The 20798-nt window shown below is 45.5% G+C and overlaps 1 protein-coding gene across 3 annotated transcripts in view; it reads left to right on the forward strand.

Moving 5' to 3' along the window:
- MON2 (MON2 homolog, regulator of endosome-to-Golgi trafficking) overlaps positions 1-20798 on the forward strand; it is a 257814-nt gene that overhangs the window by 18212 nt on the left and 218804 nt on the right. For 2 of the 3 annotated variants that reach the window (XM_063927724.1, XM_063927725.1), the window contains exons 2-3: positions 15388-15451; positions 17528-17655. In XM_063927724.1, the coding sequence (XP_063783794.1) occupies positions 15388-15451; positions 17528-17655 (192 nt within the window). The other variant, XM_063927726.1, reaches the window with a different exon arrangement.

Here is a 20798-nt window from a genome sequence, read left to right on the forward strand (position 1 = left end):
TTGTCCACTTGGACTCCTTGTGTGGATATTCCAATTGCTGCTAGACACACTGCACTTTGTGTCATTTTTACCACTGCTATACTTTTTAATTGTGTGGGGATTGATGTTTTTATATGTGTATAATAAATGCCTTTTTAATTACAAAAATCCCCATGTCTACATAAAATTGTGCTTCACTATATGCACTTTTTTTCGTTTCTTTTGGGAAATCCACATATGAGGACTACTGATACTAGTGGCCCTTTGATCTCCATCTGACGCGCTTGGTGTATGTACTGGTACCATATGGAGGTTTTACCTTACAAGGGTGAGGAATTGTTTGGGGAAGGTCTCACGGACCTAGTTTCCACAGCTACGGCAGGTAAATCAACTTTTTTGCCTTATGTTTCCTCACAGCTAAGAAAACGCCACATTGTCAGAGTCCTTTCGGTCGCATAAACCCAATAGAGTACGGGGATCTTCCTTTCTTGTCAGAGGTAAGGGCAGGGGGAAAAAGCTGCCAACCACAGCTAGTTCCCAGGAGCAGAAGTCCTCCCGGCCTCTACAAAATCCACCGCATGACGCTGGGGCTCCGCTGAGGGAGTCCTCCCCAGTGGGGGCACGTCTTCGACTTTTAAGCCACGTCTGGGTTCACTCACAGGTGGATCCCTGGGCAATAGAAATTGTTGCCCAGGGTTACAAGCTGGAATTCAAAGAGGTGCCTCCTCGCCGGTTTTTCAAATCGGCCCTACCGGCTTCTTCCCCAGAAAGGGAGATAGTTTTAAATGCAATTCAAAAATTGTGTCTTCAACAAGTGGTGGTCAAAGTTCCCCTGCTTCAGCAGGGGATGGGGTATTACTCAACCCTGTTTGTTGTCCCGAAACCGAACGGTTCGGTCAGACCCATTTTAAATTTAAAATCCTTAAACCTATACTTAAAAAGGTTCAAGTTCAAGATGGAATCGCTCAGAGCGGTCATCGCCAGCCTGGAAGGGAGGGATTATATGGTGTCCCTGGACATAAAGGATGCATACCTTCATGTTCCCATATATCCACCTCATCAGGCGTTCCTGAGATTTGCTGTACAGGATTGTCATTACCAATTTCAGACGTTGCCGTTTGGGCTTTCCACGGCCCCGAGGATTTTCACCAAGGTAATGGCGGAAATGATGGTGCTCCTGCGCAAACAGGGTGTCACAATTATCCCGTACTTGGACGATCTCCTAATAAAAGCGAGATCAAGAGAGCGGTTGCTGAACAGAGTATCACTTTCCCTGAAGGTGTTGCAACAGCACGGCTGGATTCTCAATATCCCGAAGTCACAGTTGGTTCCAACGACTCATTTGCCTTTCTTAGGCATGATTCTGGATACAGACCAGAAAAGGGTTTATCTTCCGATGGAAAAGGCCCAAGAACTCATGAATTTGGTCAGGGACCTATTGAAGCCAAAAAGGGTGTCGGTGCATCACTGCACTCGAGTTCTGGGAAAGATGGTGGCGTCTTACGAGGCCATTCCATTCGGCAGGTTCCATGCGAGGACTTTCAAATGGGACCTTCTGGACAAGTGGTCCGGGTCACATCTACAGATTCATCAGATGATCACCCTGTTCCCCAGGGCCAGGGTATCTCTCCTGTGGTGGCTGCAGAGTGCTCACCTTCTAGAGGGTCGCAGGTTCGGCATTCGGGACTGGGTTCTGGTAACCACGGACGTGAGCCTCCGAGGTTGGGGAGCAGTCACACAGGGAAGAAACTTCCATGGTCTCTGGTCAAGCCAGGAGGCTTGTCTTCACATTAACGTCCTGGAGTTGAGGGCCATATACAACGCCCTTCGTCAAGCGGAGAATTTGCTTCGCGACCTACCGGTTCTGATTCAGTCAGACAACATCACCGCAGTGGCTCATGTAAACCGCCAAGGCGGAACAAAGAGCAGAGTGGCCATGGCAGAAGCCACCAGGATTCTTCGCTGGGCGGAAAATAATGTAAGCGCTCTGACAGCAGTCTTCATTCCGGGAGTGGGCAACTGGGAAGCAGACTTCCTCAGCAAACACGATCTACATCCAGGAGAGTAGGGACTTCATCAGGAAGTCTTCGCAGAGATTGCAAGTCAGTGGGGACTTCCTCAGATAGACATGATGGCGTCACGCCTCAACAAGAATCTCCAGAGGTATTGCGCCAGGTCAAGGGACCCTCAGGCGGTGGCAGTAGACGCCCTGGTGACACTGTGGGTGTTCCAGTCGGTCTATGTGTTTCCTCCTCTTCCTCTCATCTCCAAGATATTGAGAATCATAAGACGAAGAGGAGTACAGACAATTCTCATTGTTCCAGATTGGCCACGAAGGGCCTGGTATCCGGATCTGCAGGAAATGCTCACAGAAGATCTGTGGCCTCTTCCTCTCAGAGAGGACCTGTTACAACAGGGGCCCTGTCTGTTTCAAGACTTACCGCGGCTGCGTTTGACAGCATGGCGGTTGAACGCCGGATCCTAGCGGAAAAGGGCATTCCGGATGAGGTCATTCCTTCTCTGATAAAGGCTAGGAAGGACGTGACAGCAAAACATTATCACCGTATATGGCGGAAGTATTTATCTTGGTGAGAGTCCAGGAATGCTCCTCCGGAAGAATTCCATCTGGGCCGTTTCCTTCACTTCCTACAGACTGGGGTGAATTTGGGCCTAAAATTAGGCTCCATTAAGGTTCAGATTTCGGCCCTATACATTTTCTTTCAGAAGGAATTGGCTTCTCTCCCAGAAGTACAGACTTTTGTGAAGGGAGTGCTGCATATCCAGCCTCCTTTTGTACCTTCAGTGGCACCCTGGGACCTTTAACGTGGTGTTGCGGTTCCTTAAGTCTCACTGGTTTGAACCACTTAAAACGGTGGAATTAAAGTATCTCACTTGGAAAGTGGTCATGTTGTTGGCCTTGGCATCAGCAAGGCGAGTGTCGGAGTTGGCGGCTTTATCTCACAAAAGTCCCTATCTGATTTTCCATGTAGATAGAGCGGAATTGCGGACTAGTCCTCAATTTTTGCCCAAGGTGGTTTCATCTTTTCATATGAACCAACCTATTGTGGTGCCTGTGGCTACGCGGGACTTGGAGGATTCTGAGTCCCTTGATGTGGTCAGGGCATTGAGAATTTATGTGGCCAGAACGGCTCGGGTTAGGAAAACAGAGGCACTGTTTGTCCTATATGCAGCCGACAAGGTTGGCTCTCCTGCTTCGAAGCAGACTATTGCTCGCTGGATCTGTAACACGATTCAGCAGGCTCATTCTACGGCTGGATTGCCGTTACCAAATTCTGTAAAGGCCCATTCCACTAGGAAGGTGGGCTCTTCTTGGGCGACTGCCCGAGGTGTCTCGGCATTACAGCTGTGCCGAGCTGCTACTTGGTCGGGTTCAAACACCTTTGCAAAGTTCTACAAGTTTGATACCCTGGCTGACGAGGACCTCATGTTTGCTCAATCGGTGCTGCGGAGTCATCCGCACTCTCCCGCCCGTTTTGGAGCTTTAGTATAATCCCCATGGTACTTACGGAGTCCCCAGCATCCTCTAGGACGTAAGAGAAAATAAGATTTTAAACCTACCGGTAAATCTTTTTCTCCTAGTCCGTAGAGGACCATGGGGAATAGACGGGCTCCGCAGGAGACATGGGCACTAAAAAGAACTTTAGATATGGGTGTGCACTGGCTCCTCCCTCTATGCCCCTCCTCCAGACCTCAGTTAGAGAAACTGTGTATAGTTTTTGCTTACATAAGGGTTATGTTACAGTTTTGATCAGTCTCGGGCTGATGCTGTTTTGTTTCATACCGTTAACTGGTTCGTATATTCCAGGTTATACGGTGTGGATGGTGTGGGCTGGTATGAATCTTGACCTTAGATTGACAAAAATCCTTTCCTCGTACTGTCCGTCTCCTCTGGGCACAGTTTCTCTAACTGAGGTCTAGAGGAGGGGCATAGAGGGAGGAGCCAGTGCACACCCATATCTAAAGTTCTTTTTAGTGCCCATGTCTCCTGCGGAGCCCGTCTATTCCCCATGGTCCTTATGGAGTCCCCAGCATCCTCTACAGACTAGGAGAAAAAGATTTACCGGTAGGTTTAAAATCTTATTTTTTTCTCTTACGTCCTAGAGGATACTGGGGTCCATTTAGTACCATGGGAATGTACCAAAGCCCCCAAACCGGGTGGGAGAGTGCTGAGGTTCCTGCAGAACTGATTGACCAAACTGAAGGTCCTCAGAGGCCAAAGTATCGAACTTGTAGAACTTTGCAAACGTATTTGAACCTGACCAAGTAGCTGCTCGGCAGGGCTGTAAAGCCGAGACACCCCGGGCAGCCGCCCAGGAAGAACCCACCCGACCTAGTAGAGTGAGCCTGTACAGATTTTGGACATGGCAAACTTGCCGTGGTATAAGCATGCTGGATAGTAAGTCTGATCCAGCGAGCAATTGTCTGCTTTGAAGCAGGACACCCAATCTTATTGGGATCATAAAGAACAAACAGCGAGTCTGTCTTTCTGTGGCAAGCCGTTCTTTTCACATACACCTTCAAAGCCCTCACGACATCCAAAGACCTTGAAGTAGCAGAAGTGTCGATGACAACCGGAACCACAATAGGTTGGTTGATGTGAAACGCAGACACCACCTTAGGAAGAAATTGCTGATGAGTTCTGGGTTCAGCTTTATCCTCATGGAAAATTAAATAGAGACTCTTGTGAGACAAAGCCCCCAGCTCCGACACACATCTTGTTGAAGCCAAGGCCAACAGTGTGACGGTCTTCCACGTAAGATATTTTACATCCACCTCCTGTAACGGCTCATACCAGTCCGATTGGAGGAAATGCAGCACCACATCGAGATCCCAAGGTGCTGTGGGAGGCACAAAGGGAGGTTGGATGTGCAGAACACCTTTCAAGAACGAGTTGTGGTGGTGTGGACTAGATGGCGCTATCGCTCAAGCGGTGATGGTGAATATGAGAGTGCTCAAAAAAATACTTAGCTGTGCCGTCTCCGGACGAAAAGTCAAGGATGTTCTATGTTCAATATTTGATGGAGAGCTCAACCGTGTTTGAAAAATAGGAAATGTATACAATGTGTAGTATTGTCGTGTGAAACAAAATGAAAAAATACGTAGTCTATGGTTTTTGCCGATATAGGCTAGTAGGCTTCACTAGGCAATGTAAATGGTCAGAGAATTGGTGATCTTTTTAAACCAAAATATGGAAACAGTATTCTCATATAAACACACCTGACTTACAAAAAGACAGGTGTTGGCATGCCCATAAGGGTATCTTTTCAAGGTGTGACGTGCTCTTTATCGATTTGGTGGTTGAAGACCAGGGTCTAAATGGTATCTGCTGTTGTGAGAGAGGGGCGTACCTAACACTCACGTGAGGGACAGTCGATATCCTCATATAGCGGTTTCTTTCAAGGACATTGTTCCAAAGGGGTTACCATGGTGGTTAAATATCCGATGCTGGAATACTCGACCATATATGAAATGTGAAACAGAAGTACACAATGTGTAGTTTATCCAAAGAACGCGTGGTATCTTTACCACTGTTTTTATAGGCGTACTTAATTTCAAAATTATAAGTATCTTTCTATGCTGGTAACGAAACCATAGAATTCCTATAAACACTCCTGACTTACATAGAGACAGGTGTCTGGACGCCCATAACAGTATCTTTCATGAAATATGGGGTTCTCTCTCAGTCAGTGGTGGATAGCCAAACTTATAATAGTGAGGGAGGCGTACCTAACACTCACGTGCAAAACGGTTATTGTCCTCATATAGCGGTTTCTTTCAAGGACCTCGATCCAGGAGTAGTAAAAAGTACATAACATAAAAAACAGGCTGATCTTAGCGTAAGAGTCCGGCTCTGATGGAAGTGAGAACCGTCTTGGAACAATAAGTGGCCAACTTTGAGGTTCCAAAACAGTGGTAAAGATACCACACGTTCTTTGGATATACTACACATTGTGTACTTCTGTTTCACCGATGTCCTTGAAAGAAACCGCTATATGAGGATATCGACTGTCCCTACGTATTTTTTCATTTTGTTTCACGCGACAATACTACACATTGTATACTTCTGTTTCATTTCCTATTTTTCAAACACGGTTGAGCTCTCCATCAAATATTGAACATAGAACATCCTTGACTTTTCGTCCGGAGACGGCACAGCTAAGTATTTTTTTGAGCACTCATATTCACCATCACCGCTTGAGCGATAGCGCCATCTAGTCCACACCACCACAACTCTTTCTGTTCCACTTTTGGACTACCCGGGATAAGTCCACCGTTGGACCAAGAAAGCAGCAATCGGTTTACTAGAAGCGCCATTAAGGATTTCACCCCTCTTTTTTCAACCTTTCAAGAATGTCTGGACCTCAGGGAGAGAAGCTAATTGTTTCTGAAAGAAAATGGACAAGGCAGAAATCTGGACTTTTATGGAGCCCAGACGTAGGCCCACATCCACTCCTGCTTGTAGAAAAAGCAGGAAACATCCCAGATGGAATTCCACTGCAGAAAATTTTCTGCTCTCACACCAAGAGACGTATTTCTTCCAAAAACAATGGTAATGCTTAGACGTTACCCCCTTCCTGGCTTGGATCATAGTCGGGATAACCTTGGTAGGGATCCCTCTCCTAGCTAGAATCAGCTATTTAACTTCCATGCCGTCAAATGTAGCCGTGGTAAGTCCTGATAGACGAATGGGCTCTGTTGAAGAAGATCCCTGTGAAGAGGTAGAGGCCATGGATCTTCGAGGAGCATCTCAAGAAGGTCCGCATAACAGGCTCTTCTTGGCCAGTCCGGAGCATTTAGAACTGCTTGAACCTTTTCTCTTTTTATTCTCTTTAGAATTCTTGGGATCAGAGGAAGTGGAGGAAACACGTACACCCTCTGATAGACCCATGGAGTCGTCTGGGCGTCTACCGCCACCGCCTGTGGGTCTCTCTACCTGGAAGAATGCCACTTGAGCTTCTTGTTGAGATGAGAGGCCATGTCGATCTGTGGATATCCCCATCAACTTGTCAAGCTCCCGAACACCTCCGGGTGAAGGCCCCACTCCCCCGAGTGCAGGTCTTGTCTGCTTCCCAGTTGTCTACTCCTGGAATGAAGACCGCTGACAACACCACAGCGTTTCTCTCTGCCCAGAGGAGAATTCTTGCTGCTCTGCTTTTCGTTCCGCCCTGTCAATTTATGTACATTACTGCCGTCACATTGCCCGACTGGACCTGAATGGCCTGATCTTGAAGAAGATGAGAGGCTTGCAGAAGGGCGTTGTATATGGCCCTGAGTTCTAGAATGTTGATTGGAAGGACGACTTCCTGACTTGACCATCTTCCTTGAAACTGCACACCCTGAGTCACTGCTCCACAACCTCTGAGGCTTGCATCTGTGGTTAACAGAATCCAATTCTGAATTCCGAACCTCCGACCCTCGACGAGGTGAGAAGTCTGTAGCCATCACAGAAGGGAGATCCTGGGCTTTTGGTGACAGACGGATCCTCTGGTGCATGTGAAGATGTGATCTGGACCATTTGTCCAACAGATCAAACTGGAAGGGTCTTGCGTGAAACATTCCATATTGAAGAGCCTCGTAAAAGGCCACCATTTTCCCCAGAAGGCGAATGCATAGATGCACAGATATCCGGGTTGACTTCAGGACATCCCGAACCATCAACTGGATCACTAATGCCTTTTCCAATGGAAGGAACACCTTCTGCGACTCCATATCCAGTGTCATTCCCAGGAATGGAAGCCTCCGTGTTGGCTCTAGGTGAGATTTCGGAAAGTTCAGAATCCACCCATGATCCTGGAGAAGTTTGGTTTAGAGAGCAATGCTGTCCAACAACCCTTCCTTGGACGGTGCTTTTATCAGGAGATCGTCCAGGTACGGAATTATGTTCACTCCCTGTTTGCGGAGTAGAAACGTCATCTCTGCCATCACCTTGGTGAATACCCTCGGTGCCGTGGAGAGACCAAATGGCAGGGCCTGGAACTTGGAGTGACAGTCCTGCAGTGCAAACCGTAGGTAAGCCTGATGAGGCGGCCAGATCGGAATGTGAAGGTACGCATCCTTGATATCCAGAGATACTAGGAATTCCCCCTCCTCCAGACCTGAGATCACTGCTCTCAGAGACTCCATCTTGAATTTGAACACTCGTAAGTACGGGTTCAACAATTTGAGGTTCAAAAATGGTCTTACCGAACCGTCCGGTTTCGGTACTACAAACAAGTTGGAATAGTACCCCTTGTTTAGCTGATGAGGTGGAACTGGAACAATGAGGTGAGTCTGTACCAGTTTTTGGATGGCATGTTGTAAAGTTATACTGGCCTCTTGTGAAACTGGCAAGCCTGATTTGAAGAAGCTGTGAGGTGGGAGTTCTTAGAACTCCAGTCTGTAGCCCTGGGATATAAGATTTATGACCCAGTGATCCTGGAACGAATTTGATCAGATTTGACTGAAGAATTGTAGGCAAGCTCCCACATGACAGCCTTCCAGGCATTGTGGTCCACCGTCATGCTGAAATCTTTGAGGAAGCAGAGCCTGAGCTCTGTTCCTGAGTACCTGCTGTTGCTGGTTTGCGTGGTTTACCTCTTGGAGGACTTAGAAGCGACTCTGGATTTGCCTTTGAACTTGGCCGTCCGAAAGGACTATAACTTAGAAGCTGAATAAGTCTTCTTGGTTGGGGGGGCTGCGGAAGGAAGATACGTCGACTTACCCGCAGTAGCTGTGGAGATCCATTAGTCTAATTTATCTCCGAACAAGGCATCTCCTGTCAATGGTAGGCCTTCCACGCCTTTACTGGAATCCGCATCAGCAGTCCATTGGCATAGCCACAAGCCTCTGCATGCCGACACTGCCATAGCGGTGGTGCATGTGTTAAGCACGCCTATTTCCTTTATGGCTTCCACCATAAAGTTCGCAGAGTCCTGTATATGCTGCAGGAGTAAGACAACATCCCCCCTAGATAAGGAATCTAGCCCCTCAATTAGGTTATCTGACCATTTTGCAATGGCTTTAGTGATCCACGCACATGCAATAGTGGGTCTTTGGGCCACCCCAGCAGCTTTGTACAATGATTTGAGTGTAGTCTCAATTTTACGATCAGCCGTGTCTTTCAGAGAGGCTGCACCAGGAACAGACAATACGATTTTACGTGACCGCCTAGAGACAGATGCGTCCACTATCTGTGGATTTTCCTATTTTTTTCCTTTCCTCCAGAGGAAAAGGAAAAGATGAGAGCAACCTTTTATGGATCTGAAACTTCTTATCAGGATTATCCCATGGTTCTTCAAACAGGGTTTACAATTCCTTTGATGCAGGAAAAGTGACTGCGGACTTCTCTTTTACATTAAAATAAGATTCCTCACACTCCTCTGACACCTTATCAGAAATATACAGAACATCTCTGATAGCCTCTATAAGAGCCTCTATTCCCTGTGACAGAGCTGCATCCCCCCCACCCCTCTGTGTCCACCTCCCCCTCCTCCATGTCTGACCTGTCAGAGTCAGACTGCAGGATATGTGCTAGAGATCGCTTTTGCGGACAAATGGGAGGTGCTGTCTTGGGGACTGAGTCTCTGTTCATAAACTCATCCACAGTCTGTTTTAAGTGTAGCGTCTCTTTCACATGTGACAGTACACCCACAAAGAGCTCTTCAGGGAGACACAGAGATGTTTGGAGCCAGCCCCCACCGCGCCCTTATCGCTAATGCTAAGCTTAGCCAGGTCGCAGACTAAGTACCTTGACAGGAGACTTAGTACACTAGTAATCGCTCCCCCCTGCTATGACCCCCTGGTACCGCTGAGGTAATTTGGAGTCACACTGGAGTAGCTGCGCGTTCATGTCAGTCGACGTCTATGTCCACTGCAGAGGGAAAATGGCGCTGGTGAACTACTGGATCCTCTCATAGTGTAGCCCCGCCCCTTCAATGGCGTGCGGTCTTCCTGCTTTTTTATACTGGCTGAGGAATCTGGTGCTTTAAAATGGAGAAAACCTTTTTAAGGCTGTTGTGCCAGTATGGGTACTGTGTACGGGGACGCAGTTGTGTACTGTGTCCGGAGACTCATTCCGCCCTATTTACAAGCTGTGCGTCTCCGTACCCTCATGCCGCCATAATGGCCGGCGCCCCGCTAGCCGGGACGCCGGCTCAGTACTCACCACTCTAAATTTTTCTGGCTCTGTTAGGGGTGGCGGCGTGTTGTGGGAATGTACGCTCGCCGTGATGGACTTGCAAATAGGTCCCTCGGCAGCTCAGTGTCCTGTCAGCGGGGAACGGGACCATTAACCTTTCAAGAGGTTGGGCCATTCCCCCCCTTCCCCCCTCCCCCTTAGTCCCACGAAGCAGGCAGGCTGCTGCCATCCAGCCCTGCCTGAAAATAACAAACATATAAAATAAATGCAGAAAACTCTTCAGGAGCTTCCTTCAGTGTGACCGGCTCCTCCGGACACATATTCTAAACTGAGCCTGGTAGGAGGGGCATAGAGGGAGGAGCCAGCCCACACTATCAAATTCTTAAAGTGCCCATGGCTCCTAGTGAACCTGTCTATACCCCATGGTACTAAATGGACCCCAGTATCCTCTAGAACGTAAGAGAAAGTAAGGGTTTCATATCATCATAGGAGACAAATCTATAAAGTACTTTAGCTGAAGGCAATAATAAACATATATGTTAGTGTTCACGCTAGGCTGCTTTAGCAGGTCGCCGCTACCTTTGAAAACGGCGAAATGCGCCCTGCCTTTTTAGCAACGTCCTGCTAAACAGTCTGCCAGTGTCTTCCGACCCTTGGACCACAGTGTCCCACGCAGGATGAATAGTGTGCACGGCTTCTATTCACAGTGAGGAGAAGTCTTGGTGGCAGGCCAGTATGTCCATGAGTGCCACCCTCCCCTGTAAGGCCACGCTGACTTTTCAGACATGTGCCATATAAGCACTGCCCGCACCCCGGCTCCCTACTTTGCCCGCAACCTATCGGGAACACTATTTGATGCATACTGCTAAGTAACCGATCCAGTTCAACGGTGAGATTTAAATGATAAATGCATGTTTCTTAACTTCTTATTATTCGCTAACTATCATAATAATCCATATATTTTTATTGTTTACACAACATGTTGAAAATTCTGCCATCGTCAATTAATGTTTCTTCTAAACTAAATGCTTTTGAATTGAATTAAAAGCTAAAGCTGGGTACACACCTATACAATTGTCTTCCCGTCCTCCGGATGAATCGGGCACAATATGCTGGTGGTTGGGATACCGGTGGTCAGAATCCCGGCTGCAGTATCCCAATGGCCCCCTAACCCTCCCTCCCTGCAGCCTAACCTTAAACCTAACCAAACTCCCCCCCCCCCCCCCCCCCCCACTCCCCATCCCCCCCCCCCCCAACCTTTCCTGGCGGCCAGCGCACGATCATCCGGGATCCCGGCGCCGGCCTTGTGACCCTATTCGGGATGCCGGTGTTGGCATTCCTAGTAGTGTCCCGATGATAGGTGTGTATGCAGTGCCATTGCCAATAAATAGCTTATAACGCTCCTGCAATGGTCGGAACCAGGAGGTTGCATCTTATTGCTGCACAGCCGACCTCCTGATCTCCATAGAGGAACTGCTAACACCCACCCCCACTACTGCTGTCACAGGGGTCAACAGCTGGATACATACTGCTCAACAGATCAGGAGTGTTTATCCCGATCAGCCGGGGATTGAATAGGTGTGTACCCAGCTTCTGTCTACTCTTGCTGCAATGACCGGTTAAAAAACAACACTTTTTAAAATGTCATAATTTTTATTGGGAATTTTTGTGAATTTTAATTAAACAAAACATACGAATAATATCTTGTAAACATTGCAAGAGTGCATTCATAAATTCCCACATTTTATCAGGTTGGATTTGACAGAATCAAAATGCATTCTTCTTTACAACATGTGTTACCCACAGTCAAGACAGATACCCAGGTCAATCTCATTATAGACATATAGGGGCAGATGTATTAACCTGTAGAAGGCATAAGGAAGTGAGAAAGCAGTGATAACGTAGTGTTAAGTGCAAGGTGATAATGCACCAGCCAATCAGCTCCTAACTTAATTTACATATGGGAGCTAGTTGGCTGGTGTGTTTATCACGTTGCATTTATCACTGGTTTATCACTCCCTTATGCCTTCTCCAGGTTAATACATCTGCCCCACAGTACTTGAGATGTTCCAGATGGGTAGGGAAGTTTCACTTAGTTCGGATAACTTGTCCATTAATTGATTATTCATAGGATAAATTATCGCCATCTTCCTCTCTGCTAGGAAGAGAAGTATACGAGCCATCTGCCCCACACTTTACCATATTTCAGTGTGCCATTTCTCCCAATACAAGCAAAGCTTTCATACCCAGTAGTTTAGTTTACTAGTGCCATGCTCTCTTGAATGGTCAGGACGATAGAGGATGTCCATATTCTATTTCTCGGTACTTTTGTTAGCAAAACAGTGACATGGCACTGTTAACATCAGATATATGAGCTGTAGCTAATGACAGCGGGGAGACCGAGACACCCATCCTAGTGTTCATTCTAGCACCCTGCACCTTTCAAAACATGTGCAGTTCCTTTTCCCTGCCTGGGGTGTTGCTCTCTGCTCTGATGCTTCTATCGCACTCTGGTCTGTTTTTCATGGTGAAAACAGAACAGAGTGTTATGAGAAGCACCAGAGCAGAGAGTGACACCCCAGGCAGGAAAGAGGAACTGCACATGTTTTGAAAGGTGCAGGGTGCTAGAATGAACACTACATCCTGTGTATGCAGTGCTGTGCCCCTGTTTAAATATTCTTGAATCGAGGGCATTCCCATACATCAGTGGTGCCCAACCTCGGTCTTCAAGTACCCCCAACAATTCATGTTTACAAGGTCACCTAGCAGTTGAACAGGTGTATTTTATTACTCACTGACACATTTTAAAAGACCCACAGGTGGAGCAAATTATTTCACTTGCAATCCTGAGAGGAGACCTGGAAAAGATGAACTGTTGGGGGTACTTGAAGACCGAGGTTAGGAACCACTGCCATACATGATGCCAGGAGATGCACCACATTGCTGGCAACTGGAGGTTGCACTCCCTGCAATATGTGACCATCTTTGAATGTGTTAAATGGGACCTATATTTATGTAAAATAACAAAATTTCCTGAACATTATTACAGGTATAGTATCCCTAGGAGTATAGCATGGACCTCATAGTCTTCCTCTGAAAGGGAACTCAAATTCTTCTTACAGAATGTACGAAACATGTGTAACACACAGAAATTATTTGCTCAATCCAAGAGCCTGCATAAGCCTTGTGGACCCACTCCAATCACTGGAGGTCCATGTGAAAGTATAGCATGGACCTCCTCTCAACTAAATATCTATGGAACATAGTACATGGGTTCCCATGTTTAATTTTGAAGCTGATCAGTAGAAGAGAAACTAAACTGTACGCCACTTTTTGCATAGCTGAGCAGACATCCTCCAGCACTGCTCTCCCCCCCCCCCCTTCCCATCTGGCTGCCCCCGGCTCCCCGTGACTCTCCCCCTTCTTCTCCACTAAGGTGCCTCATTTTTTATGTCTGACTGAGATGGTTGGAAACAGGCCAAATCCTGTCGAATTTTGCCCCGTTTCCCTCAAAAGTACGTGAATCGGCAGCTAAACCGCCGATTCACGTACTATTCGAATTCCCTGAATAAAATTAGCTGGGATTGAATAGGTCGAATCACGATTCGACCTTAACAAGTCGAAAACTGCTGTCTTTTCGACAGATGGCAGCTTTCGACCCTAATTGAATATACCCCTAAGACAGTAGAGCAATTTAAACATGCATGGGATAGACATAAGGATATCCTTACAAAGAAATAAGGATCAAGTAAGGGTTTGAGGTAAAAAAGTGGAAGATCGGGTAGGTCAAGTGGTTCTTATCTACCATCACATTCTACAGTATGTTTTGTGAATGCCAAATTGCTTTCTCACAAATATTTAAAATGCCCGCTCTAATATATATTGCAGACGCCAGGCGCATCTTATTACCATATACGATAAAAGTGTGCTGTACATCGCAAAACACTGTTTCCCAAAAGAGAGAACAATACACCCACACATTATCTGAGTTCCAAAGCTCATTGATGTATATATTTGTTATTAAAAAGGATATGGATTCAATATATATTACAAAGTACAGTTTACCTATAGTTACATGATTACAACTCACACGTAAGCAGTTAAAACATACAGTTACATACAGTTTCAGTTACAGGCCAGCGATACAATTACCATTCCCTCCAATGCATCTTATGTCTCTCTCTCTTTGTAAATAAATACAGGAACTGATCTGCCAGCAAGTCCATCATCGTCTCAGACCTTACAGCCACTTCTGAGACCAAAACAGGAACTACCTTCCTGTGTGATCAGCAATGTGTTATCTAGTTTGGGGGAGGGGACTCTCATTCATGATGAGTCACTAGTTTCTTTGTATATGCTGAACAGGTTCAGCCTTGGGGACGTCCAAAGGGGCGTCCACCACCTGTTTGGAATATCTATTGTTCTAATAAAAGTGATTTTTAGCTTTCATACATGTAATCATAACTATCCACTGCAATGTCCCACAACTTCACAACAAGCATCAAATGAATCTACACATCAATCTGGTTGCTTCAATAGTAAACATGACCGGTCTATCTGGTTTCGTTCAAATAATACACATACATGACATTACTTCAATATATATATATATATATATATATATATATATATATATATATATATATATATATATATATATATATATATATATAATGTATAATTTTAAATCATCATGATGTCTGGCGCTTGATATTATTATAATTATGTACTGTATGAGATAAGTGTCGAATCCATCTCTGTGGCATGTCCTGTCCGTGTAAATGCGTGTGTTACCATATATTGCTGTGCTCGCTGCGCGTATTTGCAAGTATAGCGACTTATAATGTGTTTAGTTTGTATGTTCTCTTTATGTAATATTGTTTTGACTTCGACAGTTTCTATGACAAACACCAGGCTGACCCAATATACTGGACCCCAACAAAGGCAAGGCAGTTTAATATTTAGGTCGTCCGTGCACTGTGGACTTTTCCTAAAATGTTCAGTTATTAAACCACTGTTTCTGGATTGCACTCCTTAGAGGGCAGAGTGTTTGTGAACATGAGGATTAACGAATGCTAATATCAAAGGCAGTTTTGCAATAGCAATATATAGCAAGATACAGAAATTAGATTCAGAAATAGAATAATAAAAGTTAACTTTAAACAGTTTATTATTAAATTAACTGACATATAATGTTTCCTTGATAATACAATATTATAAAACCGTAACCATTTTTAATTTGTAGTCAACTGATTCCTTTTGTTTTACAGGCTGCGGAATCGGGCATAGTGAAGGTGAAAAACATCGCTGCACGGAACACTGACATTCTGACAGGTAATTATGATACTGGTTAACTCTGCATCATACTGAGGTTGGAGACTAATATAAATCAATATGGGAAAGTGTTCCTTATACATATGATACACTGCCTGTGGACTGGAACCTTAAACTCGATTCCAGAGCCTCTCTTACTTGTATCTTGACTTCTTATGCAATAAATATTGTTTCTCTGCAATATACAGTACCTGTCAAAGGTTTTAGAATACACAATTTTTCTAGTTTTTATAGAGATGTAAGCAATTCAAGTTGAATGAATAGCCTGAAATGGCACAAAAGTAACCTGTAAACTGGTAGAGGTTATAAGGAAAGTTTAGGTTAGCAAAAATGTAAAAAAAACATATTTATTTGAACATTATTCAAAATAAATTTAAAAAGGCCTTTTTCAGGGAACAAGTAATGCATGCTTCCTAACATTGGTGATCAGTGGAGCGGATTCTGCACCCAAAAAGGGTGCGGAGCCTAAGGTAAAGGGGCGGAGTTCCTGGTAACCCCACTCTCGTCACTGTGCCCAGCACCCTCCATGTACACTGTAAATAGATGCCATGCGCATCTGTTGATTTGCTACTTATCCACTGCTCTGCTAGGCCCCCCCCCCCCCCCCCCCCAGCTCGGGACACTGCGACCCGCGTGTGGGACAGCGGGACATTCCTATGGAAATGGGAGTTGGTAGGTATGGTAATGGGTTAAGAACTTAAGTCAGGTCTGCAGCGATGTAAAGAAGCTTACCTTGGCCATGACTCTGCCAGTGGATTACTGAAGAATGGAAGATGGTCTTGTGGACTGATTCATTAAAAATCTGAAATCTTTAGTTCCTCAAGCAGGGTTTTTGTATACCAATTGAGTAATTGAAAAAAATCTCAGTATGTGTGGGTTATTTAGTGTCAGCTTAAGCCTGCATTTATAAGGGCAATGGTTTTAATAGCAAAACAACCCTGCTGTGACACTAAGGGGGAATCCAATTGCGGACGATGACCTCCCCTCTGCGAGTTAGTGTGGCGCAGCCGCACTTTACAGCAGCTTGGACTCGCACAATGTTGGGCTGCTTATAAAATGTAGCAAATTCAGGGTGAGAGCGTGCTTTGAGGGGGTGCAAGAGGAAGTGTCGTTGCCGGTGTATCAACGCCACTGAAGTGGCAACTTGCACCATTCACGCTCGGTTGGATTCCCTCCTGTCAAACATGGCGAGGAAGCATGATTGTCTGGTGCTCTGCAACATTGTTAGGAAGAATTTCTTAAACAATATTTGATTTCCATTGTAGAACCTGCATGCCACAAGTGTGTTCAGCAAACGGTGACTGCCTTGATGAATCAAACATTTTAAATAACTTCTGTTACAATGATTCTGTGTTTTTTTTATTTTTTTATTTATTTATTTATTTTAAATCTCTAACTGTATTTGTTATATGTCTTAATTTCTGAATACATCTAAAAATTAAACTGCGAAAAGTTCAGTGAAAACTGAACTTTGACCCCGCTGACCTGGGTAGATTCATCATGAAAGGTTTGGTCTGTGTGTTCCAGAAATTGGAGCTTTAACTGTGTGCAAGGGTGGTTGTGTGACGGCAGTCTTGTTAGAGTAGGAAACAATGGAGTTCCAACAATTGGGGTGGTATTCATGTGACCGCCGGTCAGCTGACCAACAGTCACATGACCTCCTCCACCAGCCCGACGGGTCACTATCCCGATGTTCGGCATGCCGACCAACAGGGACTATTTCCACTCGTGGGTGTCCACGACACCCATAGAGTGGGAATAGAACCCGTGGCGACCGCAGGTCGCCACCGAGCCCGCAGCGTGGCGAGCGCAGCGAGCCCGCAAGGGGCTTGCTGCACTCGCCCCTCCCCGCCGGGATCCCGGCGTCGGTATGCTGCCGGGATCCCGGTGTCGGTAAGCTGACCGGCGGTTTCCTGACCGCCGGTCAGCAGTACTACACCCCTACAATTGCACTCCTGTGTGGTGAAACTAATTCTAATGCATAAAACTGTTATATCACGTTTGTGTATAAGCATGTGTATAATATACATGGAACTGCAATAACCATTACTTTATTTCTTCCTGTCTTTCATGAAGCTTTGAAGGAGAACAGCTCAGAAGTTGTTCAACCTTTCCTCATGGGCTGCGGAACAAAAGAACCGAAGATTACCCAGCTTTGTCTTGCTGCTATCCAGAGGCTCATGTCACATGAAGTGGTATCTGAGGTACGGTGATCACAGGCTGTCAGGGTACTTCCCTTGACCTTAAGGAAAGTCTACTTCTTTCCTGAGTGAAACAAGATGTCAAAGTCAGTAAGAAGTGAGTGGAACAGAGCAAACGGCTAAATTCTCTGTTGATTTTGCACATGGGCAGGATGATGGCGAGCTTGGTGTTGCTCAGAGGTATCCTTAAAATTAATGATCTCACTTAGCGTACAAGTCCGAGGGAGAGATGTACTAAGCAGTGAAAAGGGTGGAGAAGTGAGCCAGTGGAGAAGTTGCCCCTGGCGACTAATCAGCTGCTCTGTATAATTTTCTGGTATGCAAATTAATGACTTAAATGCTGATTGGTTGCCATGGGCAACTTCTCTACTGGCACACTTCTCTGCTCTTTTCACTGCTTAGTACATCTATCCCAAAGTCTAGTTCATGATCTGTGAGCCTATTTGTCAGGAAACATTTTTTCTTCCCCTTCTTGCTTACAATTCTGTTTAATAATGGCCTACTAACGATTAACAATACGGACCAGCACTCCCTCCAATACAAAACATCCAGCTCCGGTGCCCTCTGAAGAACATAGGCACAGTATTTCCATAGAAACAGCGGCACTCAGAGACTTAAGTCAGCAAAAAAGTGTATTACAGCATGACCTCAAGGTGTCCAACGTTTCGGGGCTGCAGCGTCCCTTTGTCAAAGTGGTTCACTCACTTTGACAAAGGGGCGCTGCAGCCCTGAAACATTAGACACCTTGATGTGATGCTGTAATACACTTTTTCGCTGATTTACGTCTCCGAGTGCTGCTGATATATATATATATATTTTGTAACAAGGTCGCTGTCAAGGTCAGGACACAGCAGGCAGTATACAGAGTTTGTGCGAGTATTTAATGGCATACCAGCAGCAACCTTCACACCAATCAAAAGAAATACACTGTCCAATCCGATGACCTTATGCACATTCTCTCCGTGCCTCCAGGCACTGATGGTATCCAAGGGGGTAATTCAGAGTTGATCGCAGCAGCAAATTTGTTAGCAGTTGGGCAAAACGATGTGCACTGCAGGTGTGGCAGATATAACATGTGCAGAGAGAGTTAGATTTGGGTGGGTTATATTGTTTCTGTGCAGGGTAAATACTGGCTGCTTTATTTTTACATTGAAATTTAGATTTCAGTTTGAACACACCCCATCCAACTGCTAACAAATTTGCTGCTGCGATCAACTCTGAATTAGGCCCCAAGTCCCTAACACTAGTGGAAACGTTCCCTACTCGCTGGCCGCTTATCGGCACCAGTGTCCTGAGCAGTAGACTTAGCAAGGTTTAAATCCCTGTCAGTACAATTAGACTAAATCCCAGCTGTGGCTGAAAAGGTTTGAAAACCTGGACCAGAGCCGTGTGGTTGTGAGCCCAGCCTTCCCTCCCTCAACCACACCTCAGAGTCCTATCCGGGCTTTGCACTGAACCAGGTTCTTTTAGCTGGCTGCAAAGCACTTTCTCTGAGGACGGATGGCTTTTCTTTAACCCTCTACAGGGAAGTTGTGACCAGAGAAATACTGCATTTCCTGGTGAAACTATCCCTGTTTCACCACACATCTTCGCGCCCCCCCCCCTCCCTTCGCTTCTCCACAAGTGGGGAAGTGTCTTGCTCCTCTCGAGGGGTCAGACGTCCTTGATAGGGCATCAGCATTTTTATGTTGAGTCCCGGTACGGTGCTTCACTCTGACTTTATATTGCTCTAGGGTTAAAATCCACCCAATGACCCTGGGATTAAACTCTTTATTGAGGTGCATCCATCTCAATGGTGCATGATCGGTGACCAGGTCGAATTCTCGTCCCAATAAGTAATATTTTACGGTCTCAATGGCCCATTTTATGGCAAGGCACTCCAACTCGACTATAGTATAATAAGTCTCCCTTGGCAAGAGCTTTCTGCTGAGGAAAAGAACAGGCTTTTCTTCATTGTCTATTATTTATGATAGGACGGCACGAGTCCAACCTCAAGTTCTCCCAGGCCCTCTCGAACAGTCCATACTATCTCTTCTCGGGACAAGCCTTTTTTAGGGAGTCAGTCAAGGACAGGGCTCTTGCAGCAAAGTTCTGGATAAACCTGTAGTATCCCAGTAACCCAATACATTTAATAGCAAGAGATTAAAGAAGGAGAGTATAGGCCCTTTAAAAGACAAGTTGGGAGTCTTAAGCAAAAATGATAATGACATAGCGGACACGCTAAATGAGTTTTTTCAACAGTATTCACTTGTGAGGACCCAATTCAGGGACTAACGCACAATCTCAATAATGAGAATATCACACTGATAGGTACTTATTTAAGCGAGGAAGTAGTCTGTGACCGATTAAAACATTTAAAGATTAATAAATCACCAGGGCCCGATGGTATTCATCCAAGGGTTCTAATGGAGCTTCACTCTGAACTGGCAAAACCGCTATCTTTGATCTTTAAGGATTCAGTTATATCAGGTATGGTTCCCAAAGACTGGCGTATAGCGGAAGTAGTGCCTATATTCAAAAAGGGAAGTAAAGCTGAACCAGGTAATTATAGACCACTTAGTCTTACATCTATAGTGGGGAAAGTATTGGAAGGTATTCTAAGAGATAGTATTCAGAAGTTCCTTGAAACCAATAAGGTCATTAAAAGGAATCAACATGGGTTTATGAAGGACAGATCCTGTCAAACCAACTTACTTGGCTTTTATGAAACAGTAAGCGCAAACCTAGATCAGGGTAAAGACGTGGATGTAATCTTTTTAGACTTTGCCAAAGCATTCGATACTGTACCACACATGAGACTTATCTACAAGCTACAAGAATCAGGGCTAGGAAGCACAATATGCACTTGGGTCAAAAACTGGTTAGATAATAGGAAGCAGCGCATTGTGGTTAATGGATCTTTTTCAACTTGGACTGAAGTGCTAAGTGGTGTGCCGCAAGGCTCAGTATTAGGACCGCTATTGTTCAATATTTTCATTAACGACCTAACAGAAGGTCTAGAGAGCATGGTGTCAATTTTTGCAGATGATACCAAATTGTGTAAGGCTATAAATACAGAGGAGGATGCCGAGTCTCTTCAGAACGACTTAGTTAAATTAGAAGCATGGGCAGCCAAATGGAGAATGCGCTTCAACACAGACAAGTGT

This window comes from Pseudophryne corroboree, chromosome 6 (genome assembly GCF_028390025.1).
Source record: "Pseudophryne corroboree isolate aPseCor3 chromosome 6, aPseCor3.hap2, whole genome shotgun sequence".
Classification (NCBI taxonomy): domain Eukaryota; kingdom Metazoa; phylum Chordata; class Amphibia; order Anura; family Myobatrachidae; genus Pseudophryne; species Pseudophryne corroboree.